The sequence below is a fragment of the Pleurodeles waltl genome, chromosome 10, assembly GCF_031143425.1.
Source record: "Pleurodeles waltl isolate 20211129_DDA chromosome 10, aPleWal1.hap1.20221129, whole genome shotgun sequence".
NCBI lineage: Eukaryota > Metazoa > Chordata > Amphibia > Caudata > Salamandridae > Pleurodeles > Pleurodeles waltl.
Window position 1 is genome coordinate 232907123 of NC_090449.1, and position 15640 is coordinate 232922762.

The following is a 15640-nucleotide window of genomic DNA, read 5'->3' on the forward strand; positions in this document are numbered from 1 at the left end:
TGATACATTATACATGATGGTTTATGCTATAGTGCATACATCTCATACGTCAGCTCTGAAGTACAAATTAAATCTTTATTTTACCTACAAGGTCCTTTTGAGAGCTTTACAGAAAAATATACACAGATCGACATAAGTGGAAAGGCCAGACCTAACAAGAGCCTACCCTGTCCCTTCAACCATGTGGCACATGAGATGAAATCAGCACTAAAGTTGCGAGGAATGCCCTCTGCTTTAGTATTAATGGAGACTAGTGGAATAAACACAAGTAAACATTCAAATGTGGTTCACTTGGGCAATATTTTGAGTTATAACATTTCAGTTGGTCTCCTTTGTGCTAATTTAGGACTTATCAATTATCCATCCCAATCAATTTTCTTATGTAATGGGAATACATTTCCAGCATAGTAGACACTAGCTCAAATATTGACCTTTCTTCCTAAAATCAGACAAAAGAGTAAATCCTGCAGATGCTCTGTAACGAGTTTTGTTCTCTCACTTGCCTCAAGTGTATCATTTCATTTTCTGCCATTTTCTTGCTTTCTTGAGTTTTGTTGGCATGCTGTTGAGTGCATCTTAGGTAAAAATGACCTTGTGGGCTTCCACAGGCCAGCAATTAATACATTGCAATGTCCTTACCAACAACTGGTTTTGTTTGTTAATCAAAAGGTTGTTTTCAAGTGTCAATGAACTGTGGTTGAGACACTGTTTAGACATCTTTCCTGGGGAACCCCGCTTAGTTAAAGACAAATCAAAAGCGACACCGCTGTAAACAGGTAACTGTCTAATACCCCAAACTCAGAATGGTAGTTGCATGGGCCTATTTCAGATTGTTAACAACACTGGCAACTAATCCAGTGCTTGTGTGGAGGCGGGGCTATCCTGTTTCCCTGCTCTATGTATGCTAAATGAGCTGAACTAACATGACACTTCCAGGAAGCAGTGACTGAAGTGGGTGATGAGGATCTCCTTTCTATAGTTTATTTTCATTATTTTTATTGTTATTATTACTATTATAAATATAGACAAAATATTTAGCAAGGCAGCTAAATCTGTCTTTTACACCAGTCCTAAAACGTGTGTATTTTTCTATAGCCTGTAGAGTTTATAAAGTCTATGTGTTTCACTAATGTCAGATTTGTTCGCTTTTAAAGTCCTTTTGTTTCTGACAGAAAATTGTCTTCTGATCCATCACACCAAGTGCATATTTTTAGGCCTAGTTAGCTTTGTGAATGCTTCTGTTCCTCGTTCCCTTGTTATGTTCATATGTGTTCTAATTTACTACAAACTGTCTCATCTCTGTTTTAGTCAACTTCAATATAAAACTTTTCCCCCTACTCTCTGTTCACTTGTTTGAGTTATACATTAGCTGATAGAGGTTGTGGACGGCTGATTTCTATGAAACAGATATTTTGTAGCACTTCTTGAAAGCCATTTCATGTCTCTTCTGTCCTAGCTAGAGCAGCTTAAATATAGTTCCTAGTAGCAACAATGCAACATGTCTGATCTGCTTGCTGCAATGTTGCATTAAAACGCTTTCTATTTTTTTGTTTTTTTTTAATACAACCTAACGCTTTCTGCTCATTTGTGAAATGTTCCTTTGTTTCTATTTAGGGACTTCCCTTGCTCCAGGTTACTCCAACACACACCACCAAAGCAGCAGCACTTTATGCAACAAAAATTGGTTATATCTCCCTTTCCTCTAGTGAGGGTGGTAGAACCTCCATAAAACCATTTCATCTTTAGCTGATCACAAGAGTTGTCCTTCCCAGTGGTCTTGTCTTTTTCCTATTTCATGACTTTTCTATGGCTAATCATTATGTCTAGTGTGGTGACCAGTGTATGTTTTGTTCCCTTTATTGGATGTAAGGCAATATGATTTGGCTAGAAGTTTGTCCAATTAAAAGATTTTAAAAGCTTTCCATTTTCTAGATAAACAATTTGGCTCCAAACATACCACAACAAAGCAGCTCATGGAGCAGGATTTGTTTCTTCTATGTCACAGAGATTGTAGCTGTCACTTGCTCTCACAGAAATTTCCGTTTCCATAACTGGATTTTCTTTGGTACTCTGTTCCTCCACCCCAGCAACGCTGTGGCTGATTTCCATACTGGGATCACTGCCTTCATTGCATTTTGGCAGCTTCACCTCCCCGCCAGCACCACTTTTACAGTGCAAGTAGGAGAACTCTCCCATGGCTAGTCATTCTAGTGTAGTCGATGAGTATGTATGTGGCAAATGGATCCAAATATTTATTCACCTGAAGCTGGGAGGCACAGTAACAATGTTATAATGTTACACGTTTGGCACCTGTCTATCTCCATTTTAAGATGTCCTATAGACCAAGGACACCACAATGTGGAGTGTTGCTCAATCCCACAGAAGGTTCCTTAGTTTCTTGTGTAATCATTTAAAAAAGCCCAGGATCTCAGAGGGGCTGTTGTGCGAAACATACGTAAAGCTGGGTGTGAAATGTTTTTAAAACTGGCTGCTCTTCTAGTGAGCAAGATCTGCAGCTTCCATCAGTTATTCACATCCTCTTGAAATCCTGCCTTTATGTTGTTTAGATTTGGAAAAGGGGAAAGGGGTATCCCTGCCTTGCCTGCTTCCCAGTGTGAACGGCTGGGGAGACTATAATACGTACTCTAACTTCTGCTCTGGGCTTTACATATAGTAGAATAGGTGTCTCCAACCGGTTGATTGTGAGCTACCAGTAGCTCACAGACACCTTCAGAGTAGCTTGCAGCATTAAGTTCATTTTCAAATAGGCCCCGGGACACATTTCCCTTTCAGAGATAAGGGAAGGCTGTGTTTATTTTACATTACTACATAAGCTTACAGATAGCAGGGCCTGACAGTGACTAGTATAGGACCCGCTGTGGGTCACAGAGGTGAAGAAGTGAAGCACTGAGGCATTTAACGCTTAAATAAAAGTCCCTGTCAACTAAATACTAAAAAGCGAGAACAAAATTATGTTACTACATGCTTTTAAATTGGAGAAAATTTAATTGAAGAATTAACTTAATGTTAAGTTATCTCTTCATTTTCATTTTCTTCCATTTCTAATATTCACATTTACAAACAGAAGGCCTCTTGCACCCAGTGGCCAGTAGACACTGCCATATTTGTAACTGAAAAATACAGACATTTTTTAAATGGAGAAATTTAAAGTGAAGAAAATGTCTTAATGTTTTTTTACAATTTCAGTTAAGCCAATTACTACTTCATGTTTTATGAAGCATGTTTCTTCACTTTAAATTTCACCCATTTAAACAAATATCTGTATTTTTCTGTTATAAATATGGCACAGTCTACAGGCCATTGGGAACAAGATCGCTGTCGTTTGTAAATGTGACACTTTTAAATGGGGGAACATTTCAATGATGAGTTCAGTGGAAACCATATAATCATAAAACCCTTCAGTTTAATTTTCACACACTTCAAAGTCTCGCATTAACACACAGTATGCATCTTGGTCCAAGTGGCTGGTAGACACAGTGCCATGTGACTGAAAAGTATAGGCAGTTTTGTAAATGGGAGAAATTTGAAGTGCAGAAAAATGCTCCATAATGTAGACATTTTTGCAGAACATTTTTCTGCACTTTAAGTTTCTCCCTTTAAAAGAATGGTTGTACATTTGTGTTATACATGTAAAGGTGCCACATAGGAAGAAAGGTATATTTAGTGCCACAAGTTCATACAACACATTCTCTCAGTCACCCATACACGTATATCCCATTTATACCCACACATTTTCATACATTCCCACAGACCATTTACTCACTGGCACACATAACAACCCTGTCATAGTTAATCTACTAAAAGTATTTGATCAAACCATAGTGTCTGGCTCTATCTGCATTAGACTTGAAACCAATGAAACTGGGCTTGGGGATGTCTGCCTACATTGCACGAGATGCTTGGACTTCAGTAACTCGCATTTATTTTTGCTGATCGGAAGTAGCTTTCGCTTCAGAAAAGTTTGGAGACTCCTGTGGAAGAACCATCCAGATATGAAACCAAAGCCACTACCAAAGTGCTCAAGGGTGTGGAACAGAAACTGGCACTTCACTGGCTCAAACACGTTTAGAGATTTTTAAAACTTAAGAATTGTCTTTGAATTTGCCCTTTTCAATGACCCCATTAGATCCTGAGAAACAAAGAACAACACCACCCATATTGACTACCTTACATGGAAATATAGTTGAGGACTCCTCGACCACTTAGTCATATATGTTGCTATTTAGACCTGGTTACTATTCACAAACATTGTGTGTAGTTTGCACCAAAACCGATGATAGGCGTAGCATGGTCAGTCCATTTTAAGCTGTAAAGTTATCAACTACAATTTTCTTGAAGAGTTCTAATAAGAAAGAAATGTGAATAGACAAGCTGTCCAGACATTTCTGAGCAAGGTTTAGACTGTAAAAATATCAAATGTAAGGTTTGCACAAAGACTGTGTCGCACAGTACCCTACCATCTCACTTAAACTTTATTAGACTGTTAAATAGTGTTAAGGAAACCGAGGTGCACAATTGTACCCAACAGGAGAGGCATGGTGGAGTGCTGAAGGGGAGTGCTGAAACAATATGTTGCTGTAGTTTATCTCTTGTACCTTCTTCCAATAATTCTCTACCCCCCATGGGATGAGAATTAAAGTTTTGCACTCCATAGGAGTTTGTTTAATTTTGTATTTTAAAGAGTAGAGAGTAATGTACTCCCACTTCAAAATCTTATCGGAAGTCAGACCCCTGTCACAGTGCACCTAGATTATTGTTTTGTGGAAATCAGGTTGTATTGTCAAGATTTCCTCAGTTCTTAAACTATTAAAATGTCACCAGTGGTGTGCTCATATTTATTATCCAATGATACTTAAAGTTCAGCGAATAATTACTATTGCAGATGATCAAAACTGTGTATTTTTGTGGGCTCATACATTTTCTTTCCTCGAAATTGGCTTCTGGAGTAACCTCTGCCTTTCTTTTCTGTTTGCATGCAGGTTGGCATGGCAGTGGCCCCTCATCTGAAGGAAAGTTTGAACAAGAACTTCTTTGACTTTCTACTGACATTTAAACAAGTAAGAAATCCTCTTGTCTTCCTTAAGCATTTTTATTTTCTCATGACTCTTTTCAACCCACATACTGTGCTTCCAGGAACTCTGTCACCTCTTGATTTCATTTATCTTTTCAACCCACATACTGTGCTTCCAGGAACTCTGTCACCTCTTGATTTCATTTAAGTTTGTGAAGTTCATTCCTGGTTGTCTGGGTTGAGTTTCGCCAGGAAATAAACTAAAATGCGTGCATCCTGGGACTCCTTATTGAATTCCATTGAAGTACGTGAATTTGTTATAACTGTGAAGTTTAACCCATGTTTGTAAGGATCTGAAGTTATTTGCAAAAGATCACACCAAATTAGCATTGAGGGCAGCCTGGAAGCAATGAGAATGTGCGAAGCATGGTGAAGACCATTGGCAGATGCTTTGTGAAAGTTCCCGAAAACAGATGAATTATTTATCAGTCATGTATGGTGCACTGTCATATAAGCATCATAAGTACTTGCTCAGGAAGTTCAAGGAGGTTTACTTTTTCCTCATTAGCATGTGTGTTGACAGCAAAGTATATTGCAGATGAGAGTCTTTGAATTGTTTTAAATTGGTTAAATGCTCAAATATATTCAGAAAAAAGAATCTGAGTCTTGATAAGAGGTTATTCAATTTTGGTGATCGGTGTTTCTTCTTGGGGATTGGGATGAGCTGAGCTCTTTGGCATCTGGGGTGGCGCAAACTCACTAGTCAAGATTCTTGTGGACTCTTATGGGACACACTTTACTAGAGTGATGATGGAGTCAGGCTCCTTGTGATCCAGAGTAGCATTCATTCTTAGAGGGGAGTATAATAGGTTGAGCTTCCCATTCTGTAGCTCATTAACAGGGCTTAAAGCCAATCGGGTGGTCTTACTATCTTGAGAGCCATGATGATACATGTGCTTCCGAGGTCTGTAGCTGTCAGCCATGTCTGAAATTGCTTTGAAATTCTGATTAAAATTCTGTACGTTAGTGAAGATGCATAACTGAGTTGCTGTTCATGCATGAGGTAGAGGTCACCGTTACCTCAGACTAAATTTCTGTCTCCTTCATTTGGTGTAACATGCATCCTTCCACCATTATTTGCTGTGAAGGAAAACATTTTCATATTTTATGTTTGATATGTTTTCAGTGTGTTATCTTTCACTTTGTATGGTACTTTGATGAGTGAATTGCGGGCTCTATATGTGTCACCTTACTGGGAGAGATATTAAAGCCTTGTTATTCCTGTTTAGGTACATGGAGACACCGTCCAGAACCTGCTTGTGGTGCAGTGTGTAGAGATTCCACTGTACCTCACTCTCTACTCTCCAGCTATAGATTGGATTTTACAGTGCATTGCATATCGTGCTCCTGAGGTAAATATTTAATTCAAAGTGGAAAAAGCATAATTGTTTTCTTTTTTCATTACACTAATTAGTTCACCTCTGATTTTCATTATCCATTTACACTGAGGATAGGTCAGTGACTAATGTGCTTTCTGAGAGTTGTAGTTCTGAAGTCAAATCCTGGCTCTCTGGGGTAATTCTGAAGTCAAATCTTGACTGTTTGGTTTGAAAATCATTTATTGATTCCACTAAATTAGGATTGCTAGTGGGTAATTGGTGCAATAGGGACATTTTAGGCTCCGTGTGGTTTAACAACAGGTGCTGAAGTATTTGATCTTTTCATAACAGTGTAGACAAAAGGTTACTGTCAGAATCATCTTAGGGTCAGATAATGTTAGAGTAAGGCTAATGTTGTCTAAGGGGTGATTATCAACATCAGGTTCTGTGGTTAATATAAGCATTCATGTCAATAAAAGGAAAGCCAAAACAACTTTGAGGCATTTGACCTTAGGATGCATCTCCTTGATCCTCAGAATCTGGGACATTTACTCTTCATTTTGCAGGTGAGTGGTTGCTGTATACGTTTGTGCAAAGTAACCCTTCTCGGCAACAGCCTATCAATTTGCAGACATTCTGTTCTTCAGCTCTGCTCTGTCTTGCAGCACCAACATGACTATCAACTTTTTTCTTGATAAATTTCAAAGCATGCTTGTATTTTGATAGATCGAGCAGCCCATATGTTTGTCATGAACAGCTGGTTGCACAGGAAGCAAGGAGCAAGACAACAGTTGCTGCTCATTATTGCTGACTTGGTAGGCTCAATGATTGTATATGTTAATGAGGCTGTTCTTCCTATGAAGTTAGAACATTTCCTGCAGATTATATGTGACACTCTAATGGTGGTAGCATGTCGAAAATACTGAACTTGATGAAGTAGCATTGATGATAAAGCGGCCAACCTCGGAGCTGCATTTAGAAACCTTCCCAAGACTCATTCTCTTAGCATTTACAGACGTGGTAATAGATGCTGTTGAAATTCTGTGTTATTTTTGTTTATGCTCCACATTAATTAGTGTTATTCAATTACAGGCTTTACTTACTGAGATGATGGAGAGATGCAAGAAACTGGGAAACAAGTACGTTTTTAAAAACATTGCTTGTAACTACTCTAGATTTATTAAGAGTTTCTAAATGTCTTCTTTCCTTCTGTAGTCACCCTTCTAACATCATTCTCCTTTATCTCTGTAAACTGGAAAGTTAGAGTTCAGGTAACTTTTAGATTAGAGCTTCGGCATCTCCAATGAGTCAGGACATTTGCTGCATTAGTGGATATACCTGTAGATGTTGTGAAACTTGCTTGCTAAATAGAAACAAAAAAGCATTGTGTGCTGATATGTTGGGGGTTCTGCATATAACTTGTCAGGATGTGATCAGTTTGCTTGAGTGTAGGAATCAGACAGGTTTTCTGTCATGGTCTAATTTTAGAGATAGAGGTAGCCAGAGGAAGGTGTTCCATTGTATTATATCAGGGTACATCTGACAGTTGAGTACACTTAGTCTATTCATCATTTGTTGTTCTCATAGTTTAAAGTACATTATTTACAGTTAGCTTGCATTGTTACATAGCTTTCAAAGGAAATATTACAAAGTAGATAATTCTGTCTGAAACTTCCTGTTGCACATTGGATACATGCAGTGATGTATTGCGGATTTGCCTAATTAGCTTCAGCTGTTTTCGAAAAGATTACCTATTTTGTGGCTTCACGTAAAATTTAGTCTCTGGATTTTATAGTGCACTTATTTAGCGCCTTTAGTTGGTCACTAGCCTAGATGTTGACAGCCCAAAATGAGCCCTGTATTTCAGCCTGAAATGCTCATGTACTTCTTTGCATTTTCCTTCTAGTGCCCTGCTTCTGAATTCTGTCATGTCTGCATTTAGTGCTGAATTTATTGCCACAAGGTCCATGGATTTTATTGCCATGATTAAGGAGTGTGACGAAGCTGGATTCCCCAAGGTAATTTATGTAATTCAAAAGACAAGAGACCTAATGTGCATATTCAAATTGGGACACTATGGAGTAAAAAACACGTATCTGTTGAACCTGGTGTGTCACCTGCTGTATGACTTTTGGGTACATCATGTCTCAACACACTTGATACATCAGAAAATAGGTGTTCATCATACCTTCCTCGAGAATTGAGCCCAAGGGAGTATGAGGGCCTTCCTTTCATCCACTCTTGGTTATCAGAAAAAAGTATTATCACTCTCATCACTGCATAAGTCCTGTGACACCAGATTGTGAAGCCTAATGTAGTTATCTAACCTAGGGATCCAATTCACTGACAAAGCAGGTACTTCATGAAATATGGGACTCCTGCAGTTAAAATCTCACTTTGTGTTTATATGAAACAAGGAACCTACCGAGCCAGCCTTATGCCACCATTAGAAATGTAACTCTACACTGTATGTTTTAGATGTCAAAGGTTGGTCTGGTATACCTGTCCTCTTCCTAATCATGCATGGTACCTCAGAGAGTCAAAGTATAATGGGGCCTCAATCCTGGCAATAAAGTAAGAGTAGGTGAGACATCATTTAGTAGAATTCCCATCCTCAGTTAGTTGTGTAGTAGGATATTTGTGTCTCTATTAAAGAAAGGAATCCATTAAGTAATTATTTATTACCTTTATCTAACTCAAAGGGTGTAGGATAAAGGATTTTGCGCCTTCGCTTATTCTGTGGTCTCAAGCAGTGACAGTGCTTGACTTCCATCATACACTGGGCCCCAGGAAGTAGGGGGGTGTTTTCCCCTATTATTCAGGCAGCCTATAGAGTAGGAGTTCCATATCTCCATTCAACTTGCCTCCTTGAGCTTCAAAAAACAAATATTTCATAAGAATATTAAACCTTAAATCACAGATATGAGTCATTTGACGTAAAATAGAGACATAGCAGCACTTAAATGTGCAATATGTCCATGAAATCCAGAAATAACATTATTGTGTGCATTAAATCAAGGAATCCAGGATGTAAAGGTTATGATGTCTCCACCAAAACTGTGCTTCTATAGAGTAAGTAGATCATGATTCCAAGGTGAGGCCATTACTGCTGGAATTCTGGGATTGTGCTGTCAGCGATATATTGGGGTTTAATTGTTCTTCTGAAATCACTGATGTCTTATTAAAGTTGTGTCTTATTTCTTTCAGCATCTTCTTTTCCGATCACTAGGATTAAATTTAGCCTTGGCAGACCCTCCAGAAACTGACAGACTTCAAATATTGAATGAGGCTTGGAAAGTCATCACTAAACTGAAGAATCCACTAGTAAGTTCTCAGAAAGCCACCTGATTCATGCCAACTGTCAATATCAATTATATAATGGCAATCTTTTTGTTGCTTTGCTTCTGCATGGTAAGTCATCCACCTGATACCGGGATAATGTTCAGTCCTGAAAGAAATTCTGGTTTTGAATGGCATGTGATTTCTTGCCCGCTACTGTGAAACGTTTCCCAGTCCCAATTATTAAATTAAAGAATATGGGTTTCCTCATATAAATGCACATACTTCCTTGGTCCCCCATGTTAAATCTGCCTTAAGTGTCTTTTTTGTTTTCTCTTTTTGGGCCTGTGGCAACAGTCTGTTCTCAGGTCAGTTGTGTGATGTCGAATTCAGCTTGTGCAGAACACCACAATCCAATTCCATAATAAAGAAAAATAGTCAGAACACATGATACTTTTCTGTGATACTGCTAATTAATTGCTAGCATCTGCTGCAGTCACCTTGTTGTTGTTGCACTACCTTCAGTATACTCTGATCCTCTACAATAAAACCTTTCTTTGGTACCTGTTTGTGCCAGACTGGGTCTGAACATCCCTCTAGGCAGGTGCAAGCCATTTTGGGTCATGCTTCTTAGCTATGGAACTCTGTGACATCAGTTATGTGCAAATTTGGAAAACCTAGGTGAACATTTAAAACTTGGTTGTTTCCCTGTTAGATCCTAAAATATTCTGATTTGCTAAAGGTATGGTGTTTGAGGCTTTGATTGGGAATGTTTTACTTTAAAAATCAAAATAGAGTGTTGCCACCACAACATGGTAAAATAATAAATCTGCATAAGGAATCGGTGTCTGTATCAGTGGGGTTAAGTAATTACAAAGAGAGGTAGGCTTGTCTCAGGAACATATATGGTACACATGCTGCATGACTGCCCTGTCACCCTCATTAGGGCTTTTCAGTTGCAGTGATATCCTTTGCAGATTTTCTCTTCCAACCTTTTTACCACACCCTGCTAGAGCTTTGCACTGCATGAGCATAAGTAATAATATAGGAAAAAAAAAATCATGGAGAGACAGCCTTTTAACTCTCATTATATCCATTTTGGATTTAACAATGTTCACATATCTTTATAGTTTTTGCTGGCATGGTGTCAGATGGTGTTCTGCCGTGGAGTGCCTTACACGCTGTAACTATGAGCCCTGAAGAAGTCCGTTAGGATGAAACGCGTTGGCTATGGCTCTGGATTAGTTATTGTCATTTTGAATGAATAAAGAACAGTGATTTTACAAGACTTATTCCTGAATAATATGATTTGATTTGTGAAGATATGGGATAATATTTCTTTGGATATTAATGGATACTTGGATGTGCCGGGTCCTCCTTTCAATGCTATGAATCTTCTGGTTAACTGAGGTCTAGGGGGTTGGTCCTCAATAACCGTGCACCTAAAGTGCCATAAACCATATACATAGAACTTAAGATGAAGGTGCGGTATTGATCACCTTGACCCCCTTTTTATTTCAAAAGAATGTTCACATATCTTTATTTGTATTACTGTATTTAAAAAGAGAAAGATTAATATTAATAAAGGAATTCACTTTGGGGGGTGTGGCCCCATAGGCCAACATGGTGGACTGGTTCTACTGAGGCTCCGAGGCCCGCCTGCAATCAGCTGCCATCCTGCCTGACAGCATGGCCCCTTGTGGCCCCTCAGGGCATCATTGTGATCCCAGCATTTAGTGGAGGGCCCTGAGCAGACTTTTGGAATAGGGGGTTCCACCGAACCGGCACAACGCGCCTACCTGCAGAGCCCGCCTGACTCCAAGATGTCTGGCTCCGCGTAACAAGAGCTCGCTGTGATCCTCGCGGCCTCCGGACGGGAGATCCTGTGTGTGCATGGCGACTCAACCCCTTTGGAGCCCCTGATGCTACGATCCTGGAGCCTGCTCCCGTTGTCTCGGGCCCAGCTGGGGAAGTGATGTCGGACACAGCAGAGGCCGCCTGGAGATGAGGAGAGGGATGGCTGGGTGGAGCCTGATTCTAAGGCAGAGGCCTTGTCCGGACCGGTGATGCACACCTCGAGGCTCGCCCCGGGGGAAGTTGTCTGCTTTGACAAACACCCCCCCAACCTTCTTGAAGTGCATGGTGGCCTGAGGAGGCACATGGGGCACTGGGGCCTGCGGAGAGGCTTGCCACGAGGCGATCAACAACGTGCCCCCCCCCCCCCTCCAACAGGGGGCTGTGTGGGAGTACATTTGAAGGAAGTGTTCCAGGCCCGGCCGGCAGTAGGTGGTGATGTGTGGCTTGGCCTCAACTGAGGACCGTGGTTCCTGGCACAGGCTGGAGGGATTGTTGAAGCCTGAGGGAGAAGATTGTGGCTCACGTGGATGGGTCCCCCATACGCCATCTCTCCCTCTTCTTTCCCTCTCTGCTCATCTTTGACCAGGCAGGGAACTGTTGACCCCCCCCCTCCCCGGTGCTGTTTGTGGGGATGCAGATCATTTGCCTGGTCCTGCGAGGACAGCGCATGCCAAGGGCCTGGACCTGGGAGATAGTGAGGTGTGCGTCCTGCTGGCCAGCCCCCTGGCCCAATACTGAGACTCTGTGGGCCTGGCTGGGTTGCCAGGTCTGCCTTTGGTCCACTGGGAGGACGACACATGGAGATCCACTGGGCTGGCCCTGAACTGATCCTGACTCCTTCTGTCTTCCAGCCAGTGAATAACTGGCCTACTGGCGTCCATCCCTGTGGCTCTAGAGGGACAAAGTCGCCTTGATATGCGCTGGGGCAGACCGTCACTGCCTACGCCGAGATAGGTGACAAGACTGGGAAGCTGCTGTAACGGTTGGTGATTCGTCAGCTTGGGTGATACCACTCATCAGGGCTCCGGTCAGGAGAAGCTGCCGGCGATCGCCCACACCTTTGCCTCATTTTATAAGAATCTTTATACACAGGTCCCGTAGACTCCAGGGGAACAAGAGAACCCCATTCTTGTGGACATTCCACTGCCCTCCATTCCACCCTTTATGGCTAAAGAGCTGGACCTATCCTTGACAGAGGAAGAGGTTGATTCTGCCATCTTGGACCTTCAATCAGGAAAGATCTCCAGCCCAGATGGGTATCCCATTGGATATTAGAAGACATTTTGATTGCACCTTGTGCCCCATTTGTTGAATACTTACGTGAAGGTGCTTCAAAGTGGCTTCTTCTTTCCAGGCCTGCGATTGTGCCATGATCGTGGTCATACTCAAGGATGACCTACACCGCGACCAGCGTTCTTCTTACCACCCCATACAGCCTGTGCCGGGACACAAAAATATATGCGAAGATTATGGTGACCAGACTGGCCCGCACACTGTCCTATCTGATCCATACACTGTCCTATCTGATCAATGTTGGTTCATGCTGGGCAGTAGCACACGTCATTGCACCCGAAGGGTCCAGGTGGTGCTCTTGCAGACAGAGCGGCTGAGGGGTGAGCTGGTGCTCCTTCTGGTGGACTTCCACAAGGCCTTTGATACACTTGCCTGGGACTTCCTGGAGGATGTCTTTCTACGGATGGGCTTTGGCTCAGCATTTCGGAAAAGGGTCCATCTCCTCTACCATAAGCTGATGGCTCAGATGCAGGTCAACGGCATCAAGTCAGACCCATTTCCAATCAGACAAACGCGTCAGGGGTGCCCACTCTCCCATCTGCTGTTCGCCCTGGCCATTGAATTGTTGGCGTGCTTTTTGCGATGTGACCCGTTGATCAGTGGCTGGGGGTGGGGGGATCGGCCTGGAATATTGAGTGTCCTTATAAGCTGATGACCTCCTGCTTTTACTGGGGGAGCCCCAGAGCTCCAGACCCCGCTGCCTTGAGCTCCTCAACCCCAAGAAGTCATTACTGGTGGAGGTGAGGGGAGATGCAGGGCTCCGTGTCTGGCCCCCGGACAGCCCTGTGAGGCGAACTGTATTTAAATATTTGGGAATCTACCTGTCTCCACTCCCGGCTGTGGCGTGGCAGCTTAACTTCCAGCCCCTCTCCCAGGCCTTGTGTCGAGACTGATGGCTTAGCATGCCACTTAACTAATTTGCTCGAAATGCCATCTTCAACATGATCGGTCTCCCTTGCTGTTTGTATGTGTTGGCAAATTCCCATGAATGGTACCCCGTACTTGGTTCCGGCTCTTTTCCTCCAAACTCGCTTCATTTATATGGGTGGGAGGGTGCCACAGAGTAGCTTTCTGTTTGGCGCGGAAATTTCCCTACGAGAGTGGACTGGGACTACCAGACATCTACATTTATTATCTGGCTGCCCACTTAGTCCCGGTCAACAATTGGTTTACTGGTGGGTGGGGTGTTCCGGCCTTCTGGCTGGAGCTCTACCTAGTGGGATTCGATGGACTATTGGGTCTGTTATACAGTAGTCCAGTTCCACAGGCAGTCCCTGACTGTGCACGGTGGCGTTGCAATGCTGAAGGGCGGCCTTGCGTCTGATATGTTGGGATTGGTGTCTTACGAAACTGAATCCCTTATGGTGAGGCACATGGCTGCAAAAGTTAACTAAGTTGGGGGGGATTCAGGCAGTGGGACTACATTGGGATTACCTACCTGGTAGACGTGTACGAAAGTGACAATCTGATGTCCTTCCAACAGCTGAAGGACCAATATGCCCTAACCAACACAGTTTTTCTGCTTTCTCCAGCTGCGCCACGCCCTCTGGTCCTACCTGTCACCTGATTTAACCCTTCTAGACCAAATCCTTTTGAGGCTAAACTGCTTATGTGCCACTTGGGAAAGGGACCCATTATCCAGATTTACCACTCGTTGCTTACCAAAGCCCTTGACAGCCTGAACACTCTACGAGATAGGTGGACATCCTGGGTGGGCGAACTGGACGAGGACGATTGGAGGGAAGCATACGTCGTCCACAGGGAACTGTACACTTGCGTATGGTGCAAAAGAATTACTTCCATATGACATATCTGTCTCCGTCGTGCCTGCAGTGCATTCGTCCAACGGCGCCTTAAGGTTGTGCGAGATGTGGTCATTTGGTGGCAACCCTGCATGTGGCCTGGGAGTTTCCAGGGGTGCTCCCCTTCTGGGAGGCAGTGGGGCGTGAGATCTCTGGGGTCCTGGAGCCTCCGATTGAGCTGACTCTTAAGGTGGCGTTGTTGAGGCTCCTGAAGGAATTGAGAGGACCGAGGGCGGACTGAACCTTTGTGGGTATTGCACGTCTAGTGGCTATTAGAGATATTGCACAATTGCGGAGAAACCCCGTGGCACCATTGATGTCTAAATGGCGAGCTGGGGGTTGACTGGTGCACCCATCTGGAAAAAACAATATATGAATCAATAGATGCCCTTGTAAGTATGAAAATAGTTTGGGGGAAATGGCAGGCGTACCATGCTTTGTCCTTATAAATGGAATGATATTGCTTTTTTGGGGGGAGGATTGTAATTATCATCATGTGTTTTTGCATGCTTGTACTGACTTGACAGGCATGTGCTCACTGTTTTTGTTATGCCACGTTAAAAGAAATTAAGTTGATTATAAAAAAATAATAATAAAGAAATTCACTCATGGGAAGAGATTTGGGTATTTGCTCTTGCTAAAATTCCTTTCACCACTTCTATGTTTCCTAATCTTAATATAATTCTTCTGTATCCATGGTTATGTACATTTAATGTCCTCAAAGTTTGTTACCTTTGTATGGGATGTGTTGCGCTCATTTCTGAAGATGTTTGTAACTTTGATACTAAATTCTATTGACTAATTTAATGGATCTGGAAATAATGTATGGTGCTTGACATATGCATTGGTCATTGTTGATAAAGAGTGTACCTAAACACAACAGCTCTGACTGAGTGAACTAAGACTCCTCTTTAGTGTAATACCTTACCTTTGGTTTCCCCGTGTCGATTGCATGCTTAAATAATGTCAGATTAGTGAAAAGGAATGACTGTATAATC

At 42.2% G+C, this 15640-nt stretch overlaps 1 protein-coding gene across 1 annotated transcript in view; it reads left to right on the plus strand.

Annotated features, from left to right (window-relative positions):
- VPS35L (VPS35 endosomal protein sorting factor like) overlaps window positions 1-15640 on the plus strand; it is a 430244-nt gene that overhangs the window by 148588 nt on the left and 266016 nt on the right. The window contains exons 13-17 of the mRNA XM_069210247.1: window positions 5001-5078; window positions 6322-6444; window positions 7504-7550; window positions 8318-8429; window positions 9619-9735. Coding sequence (XP_069066348.1) covers window positions 5001-5078; window positions 6322-6444; window positions 7504-7550; window positions 8318-8429; window positions 9619-9735 — 477 coding nt within the window. The remainder of the gene's footprint in view (window positions 1-5000; window positions 5079-6321; window positions 6445-7503; window positions 7551-8317; window positions 8430-9618; window positions 9736-15640) is intronic.